Source organism: Mirounga leonina, unplaced genomic scaffold (assembly GCF_011800145.1).
Source record: "Mirounga leonina isolate KUSES-001 unplaced genomic scaffold, KU_Mleo_1.0 Mir_154, whole genome shotgun sequence".
Lineage (NCBI taxonomy): Eukaryota > Metazoa > Chordata > Mammalia > Carnivora > Phocidae > Mirounga > Mirounga leonina.
This window is the reverse complement of record NW_023270389.1, coordinates 1,203,039-1,221,481: the sequence shown is the minus strand read 5'-3', so window position 1 is coordinate 1,221,481 and position 18,443 is coordinate 1,203,039. Positions and strand designations below refer to the sequence as shown.

The 18,443-nt window shown below is 62.1% G+C and overlaps 3 protein-coding genes across 5 annotated transcripts in view; 2 read left to right on the top strand and 1 right to left on the bottom strand.

The window, feature by feature from the left end:
• MUC1 (mucin 1, cell surface associated) overlaps positions 1 to 2,489 on the top strand; it is a 2,992-nt gene extending 503 nt beyond the window's left edge. The window contains exons 2-7 of the mRNA XM_035009571.1: positions 1 to 341; positions 448 to 503; positions 605 to 738; positions 887 to 1,008; positions 1,089 to 1,235; positions 2,126 to 2,489. Of these exons, the coding sequence (XP_034865462.1) occupies positions 1 to 341; positions 448 to 503; positions 605 to 738; positions 887 to 1,008; positions 1,089 to 1,235; positions 2,126 to 2,200 (875 nt within the window). The 3' untranslated portion in view covers positions 2,201 to 2,489. The remainder of the gene's footprint in view (positions 342 to 447; positions 504 to 604; positions 739 to 886; positions 1,009 to 1,088; positions 1,236 to 2,125) is intronic.
• Positions 2,490 to 3,474: 985 nt separating this feature from the next.
• On the bottom strand, positions 3,475 to 12,574 carry TRIM46 (tripartite motif containing 46). Its single transcript, XM_035009471.1, has 10 exons — positions 12,512 to 12,574; positions 10,794 to 11,055; positions 10,234 to 10,577; positions 9,449 to 9,592; positions 9,234 to 9,329; positions 8,312 to 8,565; positions 7,927 to 8,048; positions 6,630 to 6,932; positions 5,460 to 5,757; positions 3,475 to 4,494 (listed from the first exon to the last, which is right to left on the bottom strand). The coding sequence occupies exons 1-10, from the start codon at positions 12,572 to 12,574 to the stop codon at positions 4,101 to 4,103; spliced, it is 2,280 nt and encodes a 759-aa protein (XP_034865362.1). The 3' UTR covers positions 3,475 to 4,100.
• Positions 12,575 to 13,161: 587 nt separating this feature from the next.
• Positions 13,162 to 15,677, top strand: KRTCAP2 (keratinocyte associated protein 2). 3 transcript variants are annotated; one of them, XM_035009751.1, is made up of 5 exons: positions 13,162 to 13,320; positions 13,573 to 13,727; positions 13,806 to 13,869; positions 15,211 to 15,277; positions 15,516 to 15,677. In XM_035009751.1, exons 1-5 carry the CDS (start codon positions 13,317 to 13,319, stop codon positions 15,634 to 15,636), a joined length of 411 nt encoding a protein of 136 aa, XP_034865642.1. In that variant the 5' UTR covers positions 13,162 to 13,316; the 3' UTR covers positions 15,637 to 15,677. The 3 variants fall into 3 exon arrangements, with proteins under 3 accessions (XP_034865642.1, XP_034865643.1, XP_034865641.1); XM_035009752.1 differs by having other exon boundaries at positions 15,424 to 15,530; XM_035009750.1 differs by having other exon boundaries at positions 13,573 to 13,869.
• The last annotated feature ends 2,766 nt before the right edge of the window (positions 15,678 to 18,443 follow it).

Here is an 18,443-nt window from a genome sequence, read left to right as displayed (position 1 = left end):
CCTCGTCCCCAGACTCCCGTGGCACCTCATCCCCGACCGGCAGCCCCGCCTCGGGCTCGACCACCAACCGGGGGCACCAGAGCACCTCGTCCCCAGACTCCCGTGGCACCTCATCCCCGACCAGCGGCGCCGCCAGCCACAGCTCCAGGACTATTGCTGGTAGCACTCATCGTAGCGTAGAACCTCCCACCTCCTCCAATCGTAGCACTTCTCCCCTGCTGTCTCTTAGGATCTCCTTCTTCTTCCTGTCCTTTTCCATTTTGAATCTCCAGTTTAACTCTTCTCTGGAAGATCCCAGCACCAAATACTACCAGGAGCTGCAGAGAAACATTTCTGAGTTGGTGAGTAGGTGTCTTTTCTCTCCTGGGCTCCGTGCTCCCCCCGCATCAGCCTCCAAACTGCCTGACCTGTTTGCCTCAAGCCTTATTCCTTCTCCTCTCACCCCAGTTTTTGCAGATTTATGAACAGGAAGGTTTTCTGGGCCTCTCTAACATCAAGTTCAGGTACAGTTCTGGGTGTGGACCGTGTGGAGGGGAGGAGTGGAGGTTGCCGCGGCCGTGGGGGGATTGCTGACCTGAAGCTGGGCCCGTTTCCCTGTGACCAGAGCAGGATCTGTGCTGGTGGAATCAATTCTGGCCTTCCGCAAGGGTGTCACCGATGCCTCCGCCGTGAAGACACAGTTTGAAGAGCACAGAAAGGAGCTAGCCAAATATAACCTGTCCGTTTCAGGTGTTAGCGGTGAGTCCACCGTCCCCGCCTGCCGCCCAGCACCACGCCTGCAGGGCCCCTCTCTCCAGCACCCAGGCTCCTGCTCTTCCCCAGGGTGCTAGGAGGAGGAGGGTCACCTCCTTTGGGAGAAGGTTCTGACCACTACGTTTCCGTTTAGTGCAAGACATGTCGTTCCTTTCTGCCAGCCAGTCCAGCTCTGGGGTACCTGGCTGGGGCATCGCCCTGCTGGTTCTGGTCTGTGTCCTGGTTGCACTCTCCATCCTCTACGTCATTGCCCTGGTAAGTGTTGGGTCTCCAGGCCTGACCAGAGGTCCCCTGCTGGAAGGAACCCCACGACCCCCATTATGTCCTTTCCCCAGGCTGTGTGTCGGTGCTGTCGGAAGGACTGTAGGCAGCTGGACCTCTTTCCAACCCACGACGCCTACCACCCTATGAGCGAGTACCCGACCTACCACACCCATGGGCGCTATGTGCCGCCAGGCAGCACACGCAGCCCCTATGAGGAGGTAGGAGGGTCCCCCCAGGGGCAGGGAGGCAGAGCCTGGGCTGGGCAGGGCTTCTGAAAGCCCAGAGAACCTAGAAGAGGAGAGAGGCTGCGGAGGGCCTGGCAAGGGGGCGGGGTCAGAGGGGCTGGGGTCGGGGGAAGGCCTGGGGAAGGGACCTTGGGAGGAAGGGGATCTCGAGAGAGAGCGTCCCCACGACCAGCATTTCCAAAACAGCATTCGCTGGTCTGCTGAACAGCGCCAGGGGAACCCTCCAGCAGGACTCCCGAAAGAATGAGCGCCTGTGCTGCCCCACTCAGCTCCCAGGAGTGGAGGGTCGATTTAGAAAGGCCGGCAGGAATGGGGGGTGTGTGTGGTGTGGGGGAGGAAGTCTCACCCAGCCACGTGAGCTTGGTGCCATGGGGTTCTTGGGAGGCCCGAGGAAGCAAGGAGCCCTCCTCCTTCTTTCCTCACCTGGCCTTTCTCTCCAGGACCTAGTAAATAATTACTTCGGCCACCTAGGGCTGGAGAGCCACTGCGGGTGGGGGAGGGGAGTTTCCTTTCCTCGACCCTGTTTTCCTTCGCCCCGGGGACTTCCTTGTCCCAGCTCAACAGAGACACACACACACCTGCTTGGGCTGGAGGAGCAGAGGATGGATGGAGATGGGGGCAGTAGGGAGGACAAGGGGGCTGATGAGAGCCAAGGGGAGGGAGTGAAGGGGAGCAGAGTGGGGAGGAGCAGTCCTGGGCCCTGTTTACAGTCACTTGGCTGCCGGGTGGTTCCTGGCAGGTGCCTCCGAATTAACCCTTTGAGAGTTAGACTCCCGGACCTGGGGTGTGATCTGGGAGCCCTGGAGGCACTTTCTCCCAGGAAAGCTACCGCCTCTCAGCCTGGGTCTCCTCTCCCCACCTAGGTCTCTGCAGGCAACGGGGGCAGCGGGTTCTCTTATGTGAACCCGAACCCATCAGCCACTTCCGCCAACTTGTAGGAGCACGTTGCCCGCCGCCACCACCGAGCATTGGGACGCCAGTGCCTCGTGCCTCCCCCAGGCTCCTCACTGCCAGAATCCTCTCCTCTCAACTCTGTTCAGGGCTGGTGAGCTGGGAGTTCAGGCGGGCTGCTCACGAGTCCCACCAGGTCTCTCAACCGATGTCAACCCTGCTGAAGCCCATCCGAGCCCCTTGGGGACAGGCCTGGGACAGTGGCTCCCAGGAAGCCCGGCCCAGAAAACCCTGAGATGGAAGTGCAGACCAGACCGGGGCTGAATAAAGCGGGGCCCTCCTCTGTGCTGACTGCCAACTTTGGATCTGTCATCTGTGACCCTTAGATTGGGGGGGGGACAGAATGTGTGTGGGGGGGGGTGTAAGGGGGCTTTGCGGGAGATGGGGGGGGCAAAGAAGACAAGAGTAGGGTTCATTTGGAAAGCAGGAGATGTGGAGAGGAGACGACATTGGGCCACAGGTCACCTCTTCCCATCCCTGGTGGCACAAGAGGAAGGAGGAAACGAAACTGAGTTGGAGGCCAGCATGACCTGAGGCCAGTGTGACCCAGCTCCGCCTGCACCTGCAGGGAGGGCTCTCCCCTCTCCTGGGCTGAGGGCTGGGGGCAGCCGCGCCCTCACCTCCTCTTGGCCCGGTGCCCCCAGAAGCTCTAATCTTAGCTGCCAGGGTGTGAAGTAAGTGTGTGGGCAGCGATAACAGGCAGAGTCAACATGGCCGTGATAAGCACAGCATCAGAGCCGGATGCTGGCGCCTGGTGGAGCCCCCTCCCTGGCTGGCGGGGTGTGCCCCAGGCACCCTGGGAATGGGGAAGTTGTTTTGGTTCCCTGACCCCTTTGGGCCCAGGTACAGTGCCCCCCCCTCACCACATGCCCTGGGGGCCTGGGCCCTGCCATGGCCAGCAGCCGCCAGGGCCATGCGCCCCCAGTAGGCCACCCATCGGCGGGGGCTTGAGCCAGAATGTGTGTGGCAGGAGGCTCAGGAGCACCTGCTTGGGACCTCCTTCCCTCAGGCGCCAGATCCCCTGAGCACCCCTGCTCTGAGCAGTAGCGGATTTCCCCGGCTCTTTCCCACGTGTCATGCCCAGCACAGAAATGAAAAGGGACGGTCGGGCTCAGGGAAGGCAGAGGTGTGCCTGGCAATGTCGTTTATTGTTTAGAAACCATGAAAAGATCGGCTGTTGCTTGGCAGAGACCTGGCAGTGCCCACTGCAGGGGGTAGCAGTGGGCCCCAGAGGCCTTACCTAGCCCAACCCACCAGGGACACCCAACCTCCGCTGGGGCCCCCAGGGAGACTTGGCACGTTGGCATATAGGTGCAGGAGGGGGTGAAGCATGCAAGAGGAAGGAGGAGAAAAACAGGCATGCGGTCGAGGGCTGTGGGAACCCCAACAAGTCAAGCAGGATGACTGGGTCCTCTTCTCCTCACCAGGGAGTGCCTGGGCAGTGTCTGCCCAAAAAGCCTGCCCGCCCCAAGGCTGTAGCTCAGCATCGATGGGGCAGGGAGCTTGGCAGGACGGAGGGCAGAGCACAGAGCTGGGGGTCATGCCCAGTGTTCCAGGTGCCTTCCCTCCCAGTCAGCCTGGGGAGGGGCACAGGACAGCAATGGGGAAGGGGCTCTCTCCGTGACTTGGGTGGGATGCCAAGGGCAGGGCGTAGGCCAGAGACTTGGTGGGGGCTGGGGCCTGGCTTAACAGGCAATGGAGAGAATGGGGGACGTCTAGAAAGGTGAGCAGGGGAGAGTCCCTTGCTCAAGAGAAGGCCCCGGGAATACACAGATATAGGATAAGGGACAGGAAGACATGGTAGGAAGAGTCTGGGGAGAAGCTGCTGGAGGAATAACCCGGCTCAGCAGGCCTGGAGGGCCAGGGCCCAGGAGGGTCCAGAGACGGTCAGTCGAGCTTGGCAAAGCCCCCGATGGTGACCTTCCTCTCAGGCTTGGTGCCCACAGGCTCCTGGAGTTGCACTGCACCACCCCCAATGAAGCAGAAGGCGGGGCACACAGGCCCCGAGCAGTCCAGGGGGCACTCCAGGAGCCCGCGGAAGGACACGGCATCCAGGAAAGACACGCGGCCCCGCTCATAGTCCAGGCAGATGCCCAGGCGGGGCGGCAGGGGCACGGTGCAGCTCGCTGCGGGGCCGTCCCGCCCCGTCAGCCCCGCGTTGGAGCTGGTCCCGGACCCCAGCAGGATCTTTCCCATGCCAATGGTCAGGAAAGCGAAGGGCGGGGATGCCTCCACCGCGGCATCCTCGGCACCACTGTCATGCCCACTGTCCGGATCATACCTGCAGGAGCGGAGTTGGGTAGGAGAGTGTTGGGGGAGAGGGAGGGGTGGAGTACGGTGCGGGGGGGGTGGCGCAGAGGGCTGAGACGTTGGAAGGATGGGACGTTGGGGAGCAAGTGGTTGAAAGGACCGATCTGGGGTACTGAGAGGACGTTTCGTGGACGCGAGCATTAGAATACAGGGCTGGGCTGTGAGTCCAGGGGGACAGGGGTATTGAAAGCAGGCACCTTGGCAGGAGAGGTGACGAAAAAGGAGGGAGGGAGGTGAGGATCGGATGCTGTGAGGAGACAGGAGACAAGAAGGTGGAGAGGAGAACCACGTGGGGACATCGTGCTGGGGAGGGTCTGGGGAGGGTTCAAGAATGTTGAGGATGAGGCCTTTGTCACTGAGGGACTGGGGAGAGAAGGCTGGGTGTTGGGAGGGAGGTGGGGTGGGGGTGGGGGCGCCACAGGGTGGGGGGATTAGTGTTGGTGGGAGAGCGCTGAGAAGAAATGGGGTGTTCAGGGATAGAGTGCTGGGAGGAAGGGTTCGGGGAGGCACATGCGTTGGGGGGTGTCAAATAGCATGTTGGCGATAGACGGGATGGAGGTGGACATTTTAAGGGAAGGATCTCAGACGTGGTGAAGGGAAGAAAGAGGGGGTTGCCGAGAAAGCACGTTGGAACAGGGCATTGGGAGATGCAGAGGCTCTTGGAGACATGGTCTGGTGGTCCTGAGGACAGGTGCGGGCAAGTGGATGGCTCCCTCTCCTGCAGCCCTCTCCCAGTCACACACTCCTCCGAAAACCAATTCTCCAAGCCCTTCTGCTAAGCCCACGCTTACCCCGGCCACAGGCCCCAGCCTGGCATCCATGCTCCTAAACTCCCCCACTCCACCCAACCAGCATGAGCTCCCCTTGCCACCCCTATCCTGTCTCCAGCTCCCCCACCTGGACCCTCACACCCCCCACCCCCCAGAGAGGCCTGACCTGGGGCTGATCACATCGGGGGCGCCCTGGAAGCTCTCCTGAAGCTTGCTCTCCAGCCCGACGCCCACCTTGACCAAGTAGGAGGCTGGGTCGACGGCACAGGCCCAGTAGCTGCGGCCCTGGGTCACGGCCACATCTCCCAGGACGACGTCCACGCTCAGGTGGCAGCCAGTGAGCAGCCGCTCAGCAGCCAGCAGCAGGGGCAGCCCCGGGACACTCCGCACCGCTCGCTGGTCCTTGCTGATGGCCAGCCGCTCTCGGCTTGTGCCCCAGCGGCCATCGAGGAAGAAGTGCAGGACTGCAGTGGGGGAGGGGTGACAAAGGAAGGCCTTGAGGGACAAACCCAGGCCATGGAGGTCGTGAGGTGTCAGCAAAGGACACTGGGAGGTTTCAGAATGTGAAACAAGCTGCCAAGGGATGGGCGGGGGCTCCAGGGACCAGGGCCTGGAGAACTGCAATGGGGGACACAAGGAGAAAAGAAGGGGGTACCTCAAAGGGGCATGGGACCCCAGGAAGAGTTTTAGTGGGGATTAGTGGGCCCAGAAACCAGTCTCCCAGACCCAGCTGACCTGCAGTGCTTCCTCCCACCCCTCCTATGGCTGGCCCCCACCACCAACCTACACCTTCCAGCGCTTGCTCTGGGACTCACACCCAGCCCTTACACCCCCTTGGGCGGTGATGCTCCGGTGTGGTATTCTACCTGCGCCCCAGGGGCCAGGCTATTTTCTGGAGAGTCGCTCTCCTAACCTCTACTGAGCCCTTACTATGAGCTGGAAGCTCACCGGCTTCATTCTCACAACAGTAACATTGCTATTATCGCTGGAGAAGAGGGACTTGGCGTTCAGAGAGGACCCACGACTTGCCCAGAGCCACCACTGGCAAGAGGCAGAGTGGGGATTTGACCCCAGGCAGTCTAGCTCCAGAGCTGGTGAGCGTGGCCCACTGTGTTGCTCCCCAGCGCCCACCCAGCGCCAGCTGTTAGTGCGGCGAGGCGGTCCCCGGCGCGCCCCGCGCCCGCCCACCTGCCCGCTCCCCGGGTGCCGGGGGGCCCCAGCGCGCCCCGCGCCCACTCACCTGCCCGCTCCCCGGGTGCCGGGGGGCCCCGCGCCCGCCCACCTGCCCGCTCCCCGGGTGCCGGGGGGCCCCGCGCCCGCCCACCTGCCCGCTCACCGGGTGCCGGGGGCGTGTGCAGGTGCACGTCTTCACTGTACTCGCCGTAGCCGGCCTTGTTGCAGCCCCGGACGCGCAGCACGTACACAGAGCCTGTGTCTGGGTTCTCCAGCAGGGCACTGGTGCCCCTCACTTCCTCTCGCCGCTGCCAGCGGGCGGGACCCGGCTGGGCAGGTGCATCCGTGCGCCGGAACTCGATGGTGTAGTGCCAGGCAGGTGGCGAGTGGGGAGGCAGCCGCCAGCACAGGAATATCTGGTCGTAGGCGAAGGTGCGCTGCGTGTCGATGACGGGAGCCTCGGGCACTGTGGGAAGAGACAGTGGGGGTCAGTCAGGGCCTGGTCACGGGCCTAGCATGGAGGGCAGGCAGGAAAAGGGAAAGCAGCGGGGGCCGGGGGGGTGAGTGTGGGTGAGAGGGAACTGGGGGCGAGGCCATCTGGGTGCTGGGCAGGGAGGGGCAGGGCAGAGCCCAAGGGAGCAGGGGAGAGGCTCGGGCGCAGGGGGCGGGGAGCCTCCTGCGGGTTCTGGCTGGCCATTCTCCCAACTCCAGCCTTAGGGCAGTCGCTTCCCAAGTCTGGGCTTCAGTTTCCTCCTCTGTCAAAAACAGTCTTAGACCAGATGGGGACCCTTCTTTCTAGGACTTTTTTATTCTATGAATAAAGAGGAGCCCCAGGGAAAGGTGGGCAGAGGCCACTGGAGCCTGGGGAAAGAGCACTGGACAGGAAGGAGGGGCAGAAGAGGAGGAAGACAGATGTGAGAGCCAGCAAGGCAGAAAACAGGGGACAACAGAGGACAAGCAAAAGCTTGAAGATGGCAGGAGGCGAAGATCAAGGGGAAGAGAAGGAAAGTCCCGAGGGCAAGAATCCCAAGGACAAAAGGTCAGAAGGGCAAGGACTAGGCAGGAGCTTAGGGCAGGCAGAGAGAGTCAGAGAGCACTGATGGGGGGTAGGGGGCAGGACCAAGAGTCTGGTGAAGGCAGGACAGAGAAGGAAGCAATGAATGGGTGGCCGAGCTGTGTGGGGGCGGCAGGGCAGGGCCCCCGGGGCAGGGCCGCTGACTTGCCTGGGGTGCTCCGGAGCAGAGTCCGCGATGGCCACAGCCTACAAACAAAGAGAGGGAGAAGCAGCGCTGAGCGCGGTGGGACGGTGTGGCTGGGTGGGCGAGGTGGGAGGGGCGGCTGGCCAGGCTGGGCAGGAGGCCAGGGAGGTCCCTGGTGGGCGCTGCCCCCCGGGCCCGCTGCTGGGGAAGAAGGGAGGAAGGCTCTAACTGGGCGCGGGGCCACCCCGGCCACCTCCTTACCTTGCAGGAAGTTAAGCTCTGTCAGCAGCTTCATCTCGCGCCCTACGTCCAACTGACAATGGCGGAAGGAGGAGCCGGCAGCTGGCCGGAACGTCTGGAGGGCCTCCGTAGCTCGGGCAATCCTGGGAGGGGGGCAGGCGAGGGTCAGGCCCTCCCATCTGGGCAGCTGCCCTTCCCCTTGATTCTGCCTCGCCTGTCCCTAGAGCCTGGGCACCTGCTCGGGGTCACCTCCGGTCCCTTCAGGCAAGCTGGGTGTCACTTTGGCCTGGTGACAGTCCTCAGGACCCATCTCTCCATGGGGCACTGGTACAGACCCAGCTTAGACATCGGCTCCACCCATGACACCCCTGCCCCCCGGAAGCCCGTGCCCCGTGCCCCCGCGTACCTGCTGTGCAGCTGCTTGGCTGCTTGCACAAAGCAAGGCTGGTCTGTTTCCTTAAGAACCTCCTGGGCATAGCCCACTAGACCCGAGCCATCCAGCAGGCTCCGGTGCTCCTGGATCTGGGCGCTGAGACGGGCTAGGCGCTCCTGCTGGCACTCCTCGATGGCCTGAAGCAGTGATGCTCGCTTCTCGTCCAGCACAGCCCCCAGGCCCCGCACCAGCTGGGACACCTCCTCCTTGGCCTGCTGACCACTCACCTGCCCAGACGGCAACACTCACTGTCTCCTCGAGGGCAGCACTTGCGCTAGCCTCCCTCGGATCACCAAAGATCCAGGGGAGTCCTACGCAGCCATTCCAACGGGGGCCAGGCCCACGGCTCCAAAGGCACCTGTCCACCCAGATGGGCTCAACGCCTGACACTTTATGCCACCCTTCCTGGATGCCCACACCATCATCCTGACCCCATAAGGAGTCCCCCAAAGAAAAGAGACCGTGACTGCGCTAACGCCCACTCGGCACCGATGTTCCCCGCCTCCGGGCCATGCTTACTGTCCGTCCCCATGTCGGTGGATTCAAGCAACCTGGCAGAAGGTACGGGAGACAGAGCCTTGCCCTAGCTCCAGGGAGGTGTGCCATCCTCAGCAGGCAGCTGAGCCTGAGGGCATCTGAGCTATGTCCCGGGGCTTTCCAGGCTGTCCTGGTCCTGGGTGATAGCCACACTGTTCCCATTGTAGCCCCAGGGACAGCCTGGTCTGGGGCCCTGGTGTTCCTGCCAACCTGGTTTAACCAGAACCTCGACACACCCATGGACCCCATACAGGCTTCCTGAGCTGTCAAGCAGATGACTGGGCCTTGCCGCTCCACAGCCCCTTCCTGCTTCCGCTCCCGGGTGGGGCCCAGGGCCCACCTCCATGCCCTCCCTCACCTCAGTGTGCCTCACGGTCTCTTCCAGCTCACAGATCTGGGTCTGTACTGTGTCCTGGTTTCCCAGGATGTATGTCAGGCTCTTTGTCAGCTTGTCCTGAGGGGGAAGAAAAAGGTGGGCATCATGCCTAGCTCAGCAGAAGCCAGCCGTCAGGAGGAGGTGTGAGAGGGTGTGAGTGTGGGTTGGCGCGGGCTGGAGCGAGCCGGGGTCCTCACCTTGAGGGCCTGGTAGGCGCTGAGCACTGGGGTGATCTTGTGCCCACCGTGGGTGCGCCTCACCCGGCAGAGTTGGCACACCAGCCGTTGGCATGTCTTGCAGTAATGGGTCACCTCTTCCTTGTGGTCCGGGCACATCAGGCCCTAGCGACAGAAAGAGCAATGACATCATCAGCCAACGGTGGGTTTAAGGCTGCTGACCTCGGGCAGAAGCACGTGCAGCCTGGCCTGCCGGCCTGAACAAGGCGGGCAGCCCCGCTGGGGGTGCTCCGCAGTGCCACCTGGCGACGCGCACCGGCATGGACGGGAGCCTCGCTCGCCGGCACCCTCCCTCCCTTCCACCTCCGCATGTGCGGTAACAGCAAGGATGATGATGATTAATCTCTGCTTTGTGGCTAGTAATTAACCTTGTCCATCTTGCTCACTGCCCATCCCCAAGGCCGAGCATAGCACCAGGCACGTGGGTGCTGAATGAATATTTGCTCAATGAATGAATGAATACACACAGACCTTTTCAGCCTAGGGGCAACTTTCCCAAACTACCTCGTGGGATCCCCTCAACAACCCCCAGGGCGTGGGTGATGCAGGGCAGATCTTATCATTCTCATTCAGCGGACGAGAAGACGGAGCTCCGAGAGGTTTAAAGACTGATGCCGTCCCTCTTTGCAGTTGCTACAGAAACAGAAGCCTGGCAGTGGCCACCTCGGCCCACCCCCCTTGGGAAGCCCCCTGTGCCAGCGCCCGCACCCACCCAGCACCTCAGGCCCCTCTCCGCACTGGCTCACCTTGGGGCGGAAGGAGAGGGTGGGCAGGGTGGGCTCGTGCTGGGCCTTCTGGGTGCCCCAGGGGTGGAAGAGCTTGAAACACTCGTTGCAGAAGGTGGCCCGGCACTCGGTGCAGCCCTTGGTGGCCTCTAGCGGCGGCGGCTTGCACAGCTGGCACAGGATGGCGCCGCCCACACTCACGCTCTGGCGGTAGCGCTCCACCACGCGCTCCAGGGTCAGGTTCCGGAACAGCCCCGCCAGGCCCCGCTCCCCCAGCTCCACATCACCCTGGCAGGCTGGGCACGGGAACACGAGCACCTGGGGGTGCAGAGCGCCGCGCTTCCGCCCGGGGTACGTCCCAAAGCCTGTGGAAGGGCCCGAGGCAAGGGGCTGGAAGTTACAGCGGGCCGAGCGTGGGCAAAGTTACGTTCAATGAAAACAGCAATTTTTATCGTGCCAGAGCTCAGCTCGCGTTAGAGCCCGTGGGAGCCGCGTCTTCACCCTCTGCAAGACAGACAGAGGCCCCTGACCGGACGGACACCCCAGCATCCCCAGCCCCGCCCTCCAGGACCCAGCCCCACCTGACTTAAGCAGCCGATCCAGGCGGTCAGGCTTGGGGAGCGTTCTGCGGGAGAGGCGGGGGCTTCGGGTGGACGGGGTGGAGGCGGGAGAGGTGGGCTCGGAGCTGGGGTCCCCACCAGGGCCGATGTAGCCCTGCTGGCCCAGCAGCTCCCGGGCACAGGCCTGGCACACATTGTGGGCGCAGGGCAGCACCAGTGGCTGCTTGTACATCTCTTGGCACACCGGGCACAACAGCTCCTTCTCCATGTTCTTCATGCTCGTCTGTGGAGGGAGCAGGAGGCTGGGTCAGAGCAGGGACGCCGGGCATATCTCAGCAGGCCTCTCAGCTGCCCTTAGAAACCCCAGGGGTCTCAGGAAGGGGCAAGGCAAGCCACCTCGGGCTCCCCCCCCCCCCCCCCCCCCCCCCCCCCGGCTCCTAGCCCCTCCCCCCCCCCCCCCCCGCCCCCCCCCCCCCCCCCGCCCCCTCCCACACCAGCCTGGTTCATAGACCTTCCCAGCTCCGGCTCCTGCCTGTCTTCCTCCCGCAGACAGCTAGAGCCTTCGGAGGGTTGGTTGCAGCTCCTGGTTGGAGCACCTGCCTCCCCCAGCCTCAAGCCCCGGCCCTTTCACTCCCCCTGCGGGCGCTGGGCCTGCAGCCCCTCTCACCTGGCCTTTGCCCCCATCCCCCCATCTCTGGGCCGCCAGCTTCTCTCAAGGACACCGCCCGTTCTGCAGCTTGGTGCAGACCCCCGCCCCCTTTTCTGGCAACCCCCCTTCCCCGGCGTGACTCCTCCCTATAGCCAGGCGCCGCACGCTCTCCATCCTCCTGCTCACCGCGTCCATCCTCTTGCCGCGGCTAAGCCTGCGGCCGCTCCAGCCTCCATTCCCCATCCTTCACTTCCCCAGCCGTCCCCTCGGGTCGCCAGTACTACCCATTCGCTTTTGCTCCCCCACCATCCGGCCCTCCCGCTCCTTCCCTCGGCGCGACCCGACTAGCCACAACCCCCTCCCCAAGCGAGGGGGAAACAAGCGCCCGCCTACTTGCCCCCTCCCCACCGGAAGTACCCCTCCCTTTTTTGGTGGAGGGGGTCCTCAAGCTATGCCCCACCCCCACACCTCACCTTGGTCCCTCTCTTCGCAGCCATCCCGGTCAGGGGCGCAGCTGACACAAAGGAGGGAGGGACAGGCAGGGAGGGGGAAGGAAGTGGTGGGGGGGAGCAGGGCTGGCACCGCCCCTGGGAGAGCCGGGCACGGGTTGCCATGACAACCGCGGGCTCGGAGGCAGCCGTGAGTGGGGGCGCGGTGGGGTGGGGTCTCGCCGAAGGGTCCAAATTTGGAACTGCACCCTGGGGGCGGCTCCTTCATCGCCCCTCACCTATCCTCAGTTTTCTTGGAAAATATCCAAGCTCACACATGCCCCCTCCTCATAGCATAGCCTCACGGCCCTGCAGCCCCAGCCCTGGGGCACTGCTGGCGGCTACCCCAGCCCACCCGCAGCCTCCGGGCAGCTCCCGGTTCCTTACGCCCTAGCAGATGGACGCCTCCACGGCACTCACCTCCGGGATGCCCCAGGATTACCCTCTCCAACCTGCACCCCGACCCTCCCAGTCCTTTCTGCCATCCCCAGCCCCCTGTCTACATCCCAGCATCTTGCCTCATCTCCACTTGTCCGAGGTCCCGGCCTGCCCCGGACCCCTATACTCCCCCTCCCCTTCCCCTCGACCCCACCTTAACTCACACTGATGCGGACCAGTGCATCCATGATGGAAGTGAAGGTTTGCATATCCTCACCCTCAGCCATGGCCCTACCATGCCCGCCCGCCCCCGGGTGCCCGATCCCGGCTGCGGCTGCGAACCCCGGGCTTAAAGCAGGAGCCCGGTGGGGGGTGTGGGGAGGGGTGGGGGTGAGATGTCACTGCGCATGCTCCGGGGACAGCCTCGAACAGCGCCCGTCGAGGTAGGAGGTGGGAAATAGTTCTCCCCACGTGGTTTTCAGAAGATGGTCGGGGGGTTGGGTAACATGGAATGGTATTTGAGGGGGGAGTCATTTCTAATGTTCGCATTCTTCACTGGCTCCCTAATCGTACTCATATAAAACGGGAGGATAGTTTCAGAGAAAGATGAGCTCCAGAATAGGAGGACTAGATTTTGGTTTGGGCAAGAGTCCACGGGAGATGCGAGGCAAGGATCATGGGGGAGGGGGGTGTGAGGAACAGGCACTAGAGATGACGTATATGGCAAAGGAGACAGAGGTGGGCTAGAGGCTATGGGCCATGGGCCCCGCGGCTTGCTCTGAGGGCAGCAGACGCTCGGGGTGCGGGGAACGGCAAGGGACCAGGGCGGTGGCCAGGGCCGCTCTTGGACGCAATATCTCCTCCCCGCCGGCAGGGGACGCTGCGGCCGGGCGCCTAGAGGGAGCGCGAGCGGGACGTGAGGGGAAGCGAGCCCGCGAGCGGGGCTGACGCATGCGCACGGCCGACCGCCCGGTCCGGTTACCGTGTTTCTTGGCCTGAGGCGCCGACTGGGCCCGGGGGCAGCTCGCGATGGGTAACGGGACTGGCGGGATCCCCCGACGGACCAGTGGGGTGGGGTTGGGGCGGGCCGTCTGCCCGGGTCCTCTGCCCGCAGAGCTGACGTGTCCCGGGCCCGGGGGGCGGGAAGGCGCGGGAGCCCGGGGCGGGGACGCCGGGGGTCGCGGCGGGGGTGCGCCGTGCCGGGGGGGGGGGGGGCCGGGCCGGGGGGGGGGGGGGGGGGGGGCCCGGCCGGACCCCGCGCCTCGCGTCCTCGCCTCCCCTGCAGCCGTGGGCACGGGCACCTCGCTGGCGCTCTCCTCCCTCCTGTCGCTGCTGCTCTTCGCCGGGATGCAGATGTACAGTCGCCAGCTGGCCTCCACCGAGTGGCTCACCATCCAGGGGGGCCTGCTGGGCTCCGGCCTGTTCGTCTTCTCGCTCACCGTATCCTTCCTGCGCTGCGGGGGAGGGGGCCCGCCGCTCCGCCCTGCCGCTCGGCCTGCCCTTAACTCCCTCCGCCAGGCCTTCAATAATCTGGAGAATCTCGTCTTTGGCAAAGGATTCCAAGCAAAGATCTTCCCTGAGAGTAAGTGAAGGTGGGGGTCGAGTGCTTCAGCCGCCTGCTCTAAGCGCCCCCAACACGGTACCGGGTTCTCAGGTGCTTGGTTGGTAAAGGTTGTTGGGAAGGGAATGGGCTTCCTAAGCCCATCTGGAGGGGGTGCCGGCCTTGGATCCAGCACCTCCCCGAGCTCTTGGACTCGGGGCGGGAAGAGAAGGCCTGAGAGCAGGAAGCCTAGTTCCAGGGGTCTCTGAGGACACTGGGCCGGTGCAGGCTGGCTTTGCAGAGACCTTGGGGAGGTGCGGGGAGGAAACAGGACTGAGTTCAATGAGGGGCTTGATGTGAAGTTGAACCAGTGTTACCGGGTTCTGTTTATTGGAGATGATCATGAAGAGCTTCGATATTATAGCAGATTTCTGTGTCTGCAGGAATCCTGACCAAGGTAGAATAAATGTTAGGTTATTTTCTCTTTGCAACAGTACTTGTTATTGCTCATGTAATGGAGTGTTGATGCAGTTATTTATGCAGAATTAAGTTCATAAAGCAACTGAGGCATCAAGGCCGATCACCTGAGCAAGGTCACAAGCTTGAAGGTGGCAGCAAGTGCTGCCTCTTGAGGAACCTTCATCTGGTAGAACACAGACCTGCCGCTGCCCTGAGTCCTTGCGCTCCTCTAGGTCGTGTGCCCTCCGCCTAGCCCTGTGGCAGCCTTCCGGAGCTTCTCCCTTCCAGCAGCCTCGAGATCTCTGAGATTTTGTTTTCATGTGCATTGTCTTCCTTTGCTTCTGAAAGAAACCTTTGTTGTGAGCCAAGATTCTTGACCCCCTTCGCCCTCCCCAGCTGGGCAGGTGGTATCTGCCCAGCCGTCTAGCCTCTCACTTTCTCTCTGGTCCTACACCAGAGAATCCCGAGACCCTTTCCTGCCTCCATGGGCACGTGCGTCCAGACGCCCGGCCCTCCATCCTGCGTCCAGGGAGTGAGGCCCTCAGCTTCGACCACTGGCCAGCCAGTTTAATGAGTTGATCCTTAGTGGCTGGCTTTTGTTGGAAAGGCCTTACCTTTCTTTCCCAAATGGGAGCAAACCTTGCTTTTCAGACTCTGTATCACTTTCCCTTTTCCTTTATATTGGAAGAGAGTCAGGATAGGGAAGTGATACCTGGGACAGAGCTGGTAACGAGCATGCGTCTCCTCCCTCCACGTCCTGGGCATCCTTAAGGGCATCTGAAGTCCTGCTGATGTCCAGCCATATTCCTCCAAGCAGATTCCCCAAGTTTCAGAGGGCCCCCGATTTCTCCTAGATTCCCCATATGAATGCCTGGTGTTTCCAATTCCCACCACCACCCTCCTTGTCCCCTCTTGCCTTCCCAGTTCTTCTCTGCCTCCTGTTGGCTCTCTTTGCATCCGGCCTCATCCACCGAGTCTGCGTCACCACTTGGTAAGTGCCTCACGGCTGGGGAAGGGGTGCAGCACCCTGTCCTTCGGCACTGTAATTCCTCCTGTAATGATCGCAGACCTTCCCCGTCCCCTTCTCCCCCCATTCTCCCTCCTGTCCCCTTCCCCATTTTCCTAAACCTGACCCAGGATTCTTCCCCTGATGCTGCTGTGTGCCCCGGGAGACACCGGGCCGGCAGTGTACCCCCCGATGCTGTGACCTCTTTGTTGTCCCCGTGTAGCTTCATCTTCTCCATGCTTGGCCTGTATTACATCAACAAGATCTCCTCCGCTCTGTACCAGGCAGCGGCTCCCGTCCTCACACCAGCCAAGGTCACGGGGAAGGGCAAAAAGAGAAATTGACCCTGAGTGTCCAATAAAGTTGGTTCTTTGTAGCTCCGTGAGTGTGACGTGCTGTGGCCTCTTCCGCCGATGCGTGCATGGTGCGCCTGGTGGTGTGGCAGGTGGATACCTGCTGTTTCCAGGCCTTGGGGATGGGGGGGCTTGCCTTCCTCCGAGAGTTGTTTCTAGCAAATACTTACTGACTGCCGTCAGTGCCGTGAGTGCTTGTGTAAAAGTCTCGTCGTGGAAGAAAAGTGCGTGGATGATCTGCCGTCTTGACCTTTCGGAAAAGGGGTCAAGGCTGTAGTGCAGGAAGCCTTCCTTGCCTATCAGAGTGGACTAGATCTTGGAACAGAAGAACAAGGGAAGGAGAGAACCCTTCACCCCTACAACTCCCTGTGGAGTTCATTTACACCTCTGGGGGTCTTGTTACTCTGACTCCCCACCCCGAGCAAACAAGCCTCCTGCCCTTTCTGCTCCACGTCCTTGGGAGGGAGGTCCCTACTGATGTTGCCCTCCTGGACCCATCTGTTCAGCTCCAGCATGGACAGATAACCTGGGTTTAGAAAGACTCCAAGGTTGATCCCTGCCCCATCCTCTTTGTTCAGGTGCCTCCATTTCTCTTCTCTGGCTTGTAGCCAATAGATAGGGCCTTGCTACGCTTTAGCAAAGCATATAGAACAATAGGGACAAAGCCATCGGCTGTGGAGCCAACCTTGATGGGAATGATGTGGCTTCTCAGGTCCTCCTCTGTGCTCTGCCCTGAGGGGTGCCTCTCTGTCCAGAGTTTCTGTCCTCTGAGGGCCCCGAGCACCTTCCTTTCTGCTGGATGGCATGGGCTTTAGGGTTTGCACAGCGCCGTGGTCAGCTTTGTATCCTGCACAGTGCTTGATCGTGGGCAGTGAAGACCTGGGTTGGTGGGCAGAACCTGCCCTCTGGCAACAAAATACTGTACATGGGATGTGTCTAAGTAGGGATGAAGTCCCAGTGGAGATGAAGAAGTGAATCGAAGGAGTTCTGGTCAAGGATTAGAGCCCCCTCCCTCTAATTAGAGGACCACCCCACCCACTCCAATCCACTCGGGAATCCCAGACCCCATGCTCCTCAGTCCCTAGCTTGGGGGAGTGCTGTGCAGTGTGCCCAGGATGCCTGCAGAGGGTGCCACGAGCTCGAATCTGCAGGTCAAGCCTGCCCTGAGGGCTAGGGAGGGTTGCGGCTGGGTCTCACCGTTCTGGCCCAAGTCTGGGTGGAAGCCCGCCTGGGAGACCCTGAAGGACTGGCCCCTTTCGAGCTGGAGTCTGAAGCAAGTGTCCCTGGGAGTGGAGGCAAAGAGCGTTCAAGGGACACCAGAGCCTCCCTGAGAGGGAATGGCAACTCCAGGCTCTAACTTACCTAGTGATGGTTAGGGGCTTGGGGTATGTGAGACCCTTTGGGGGAGGATGACCAGTTGTCCAAAATGGACCCTGGATCTAAGGGGAGGCTGAGTTGGCTCTAGGGCTCCCTCTGTCAGACTCTGACTTCCTCCTAACTGGGGTGGGAGCTGTGGGCAGAGGGCCAGGTCCCAGCCAAGGGAGCATAGACACCCAGGGTGGGGGTTATCTGGCCACCTGAGGGCACCCTGGCTTCTAGATGAGAGTTTGGGCAGGGCCAGGCTAGGGAAGGGTGGGGAAGAGCTGGAGAGCAGGGGTCAGGCCCAGCGATCTGAGCACCCTGCCACCCACTGCGTAGACACCAGGGACAGTGAGTGGCTCAGGAATAATGACCCCTTCCTCAGGGAACAGATGCATTTACAAGGCAGATTGGGGCCTATCTCCAGGGTGCCTAGTTGCATGTTGCGGACTTAACCTACCAATTAGCCCTGGCAGGGGTATCCTACCCACTAATAACCATCATTAAGTAAGGGTGCGTGAGGCCATCATGGCTTCTGGAGGCCTGGAGGTGGGAGGGGCAAAGGCGCTCACCTCCTGGCCCCTGCTCTCCTGGGCTCCACTCCACCCCAGCGGCTGGAGGCCTGGGGGAGAGAGAGGTGGTGGCCCCTGGAGGACAGAAGGAAGCCAGATGTTTCCTCCTGCTCCCTCACACGTGGCCCTGACACCCACCCACCCGCCAGCACTGTCACCAGCTCCGGAAACAGGAGTAAATAATACAGGGGGAGGGGGCCCTAGATGTGTGGGGAGCCAGGCCGGGGAGGACACTCCAGCAGCTCCTGGCCCCAGAGGCACAGGTCTTGGGGCCGGAGGTGATGCTATCAGAGAGGAGGGCAGTGAGAAGGGGGTGTGAGAGAGCTCCCTAACCCCTGGCAGAGGCTAGATTCCTCCCAGACTGGCACTGGAGGGAGGGGGCACCACGGGGTTGGACTGGGGGGTGGGGGGTGCCCAGGACAGGCAGGGAGCAAGGGAGTCCGCGCCAGGCCTTGGCTCCAGCCCTTTCCGGCCCTTATTGTCCTTGGTGAGAACAGGACGCAGTCTGGTTCCCACTGCCCGGCCCCCCAGCTCTGCTCCCCAGGGGCTCGGGAAGGATGTTGGGAAACAAGAGAGAGCCAGAGACTTGTAGAGACAGAGATGCTGGGAGACGCAGAGACAGATACAAAGGGGAAAGATTCCGTCAAAAGCCAGCATTGAAGTTCTTTGTGAGCAGAGAAGGCCCTGGGCACTGTGGGAACCATAAAAGAATGGGAAGCCAGAGGCCCTGCCCCCTCGGGGGGCCTCAGGGCTGGCCTGCCCCGTGCACGCTCCTTCTTGACTTAGGGTCAGTCACTGAGCCGCCTCCTAAGCAAACAATGGCTGGAACCCTGGTGCAGGCACGGTTGGTGGCACTTAATTGCTCTG

Bases quoted from the DNA above. Each gene is read 5' to 3' on its own strand.
- TRIM46 (XM_035009471.1), bottom strand. From the start codon at position 12,574: ATGGCTGAGGGTGAGGATATGCAAACCTTCACTTCCATCATGGATGCA. The intron at 10,578-10,793 runs GTGGGGCTGGGT...GCCCTTCCACAG, and splicing joins GGATCGGCTGCTTAAGTCAG to GCTTTGGGACGTACCCCGGG. The intron at 4,495-5,459 runs GTCAGGCCTCTC...CCGCTCCTGCAG, and splicing joins CCCGATGTGATCAGCCCCAG to GTATGATCCGGACAGTGGGC.
- KRTCAP2 (XM_035009750.1), top strand. The intron at 13,870-15,210 runs GTAAGTGAAGGT...TTGCCTTCCCAG, and splicing joins AGCAAAGATCTTCCCTGAGA to TTCTTCTCTGCCTCCTGTTG. The intron at 15,278-15,515 runs GTAAGTGCCTCA...GTCCCCGTGTAG, and splicing joins CGAGTCTGCGTCACCACTTG to CTTCATCTTCTCCATGCTTG.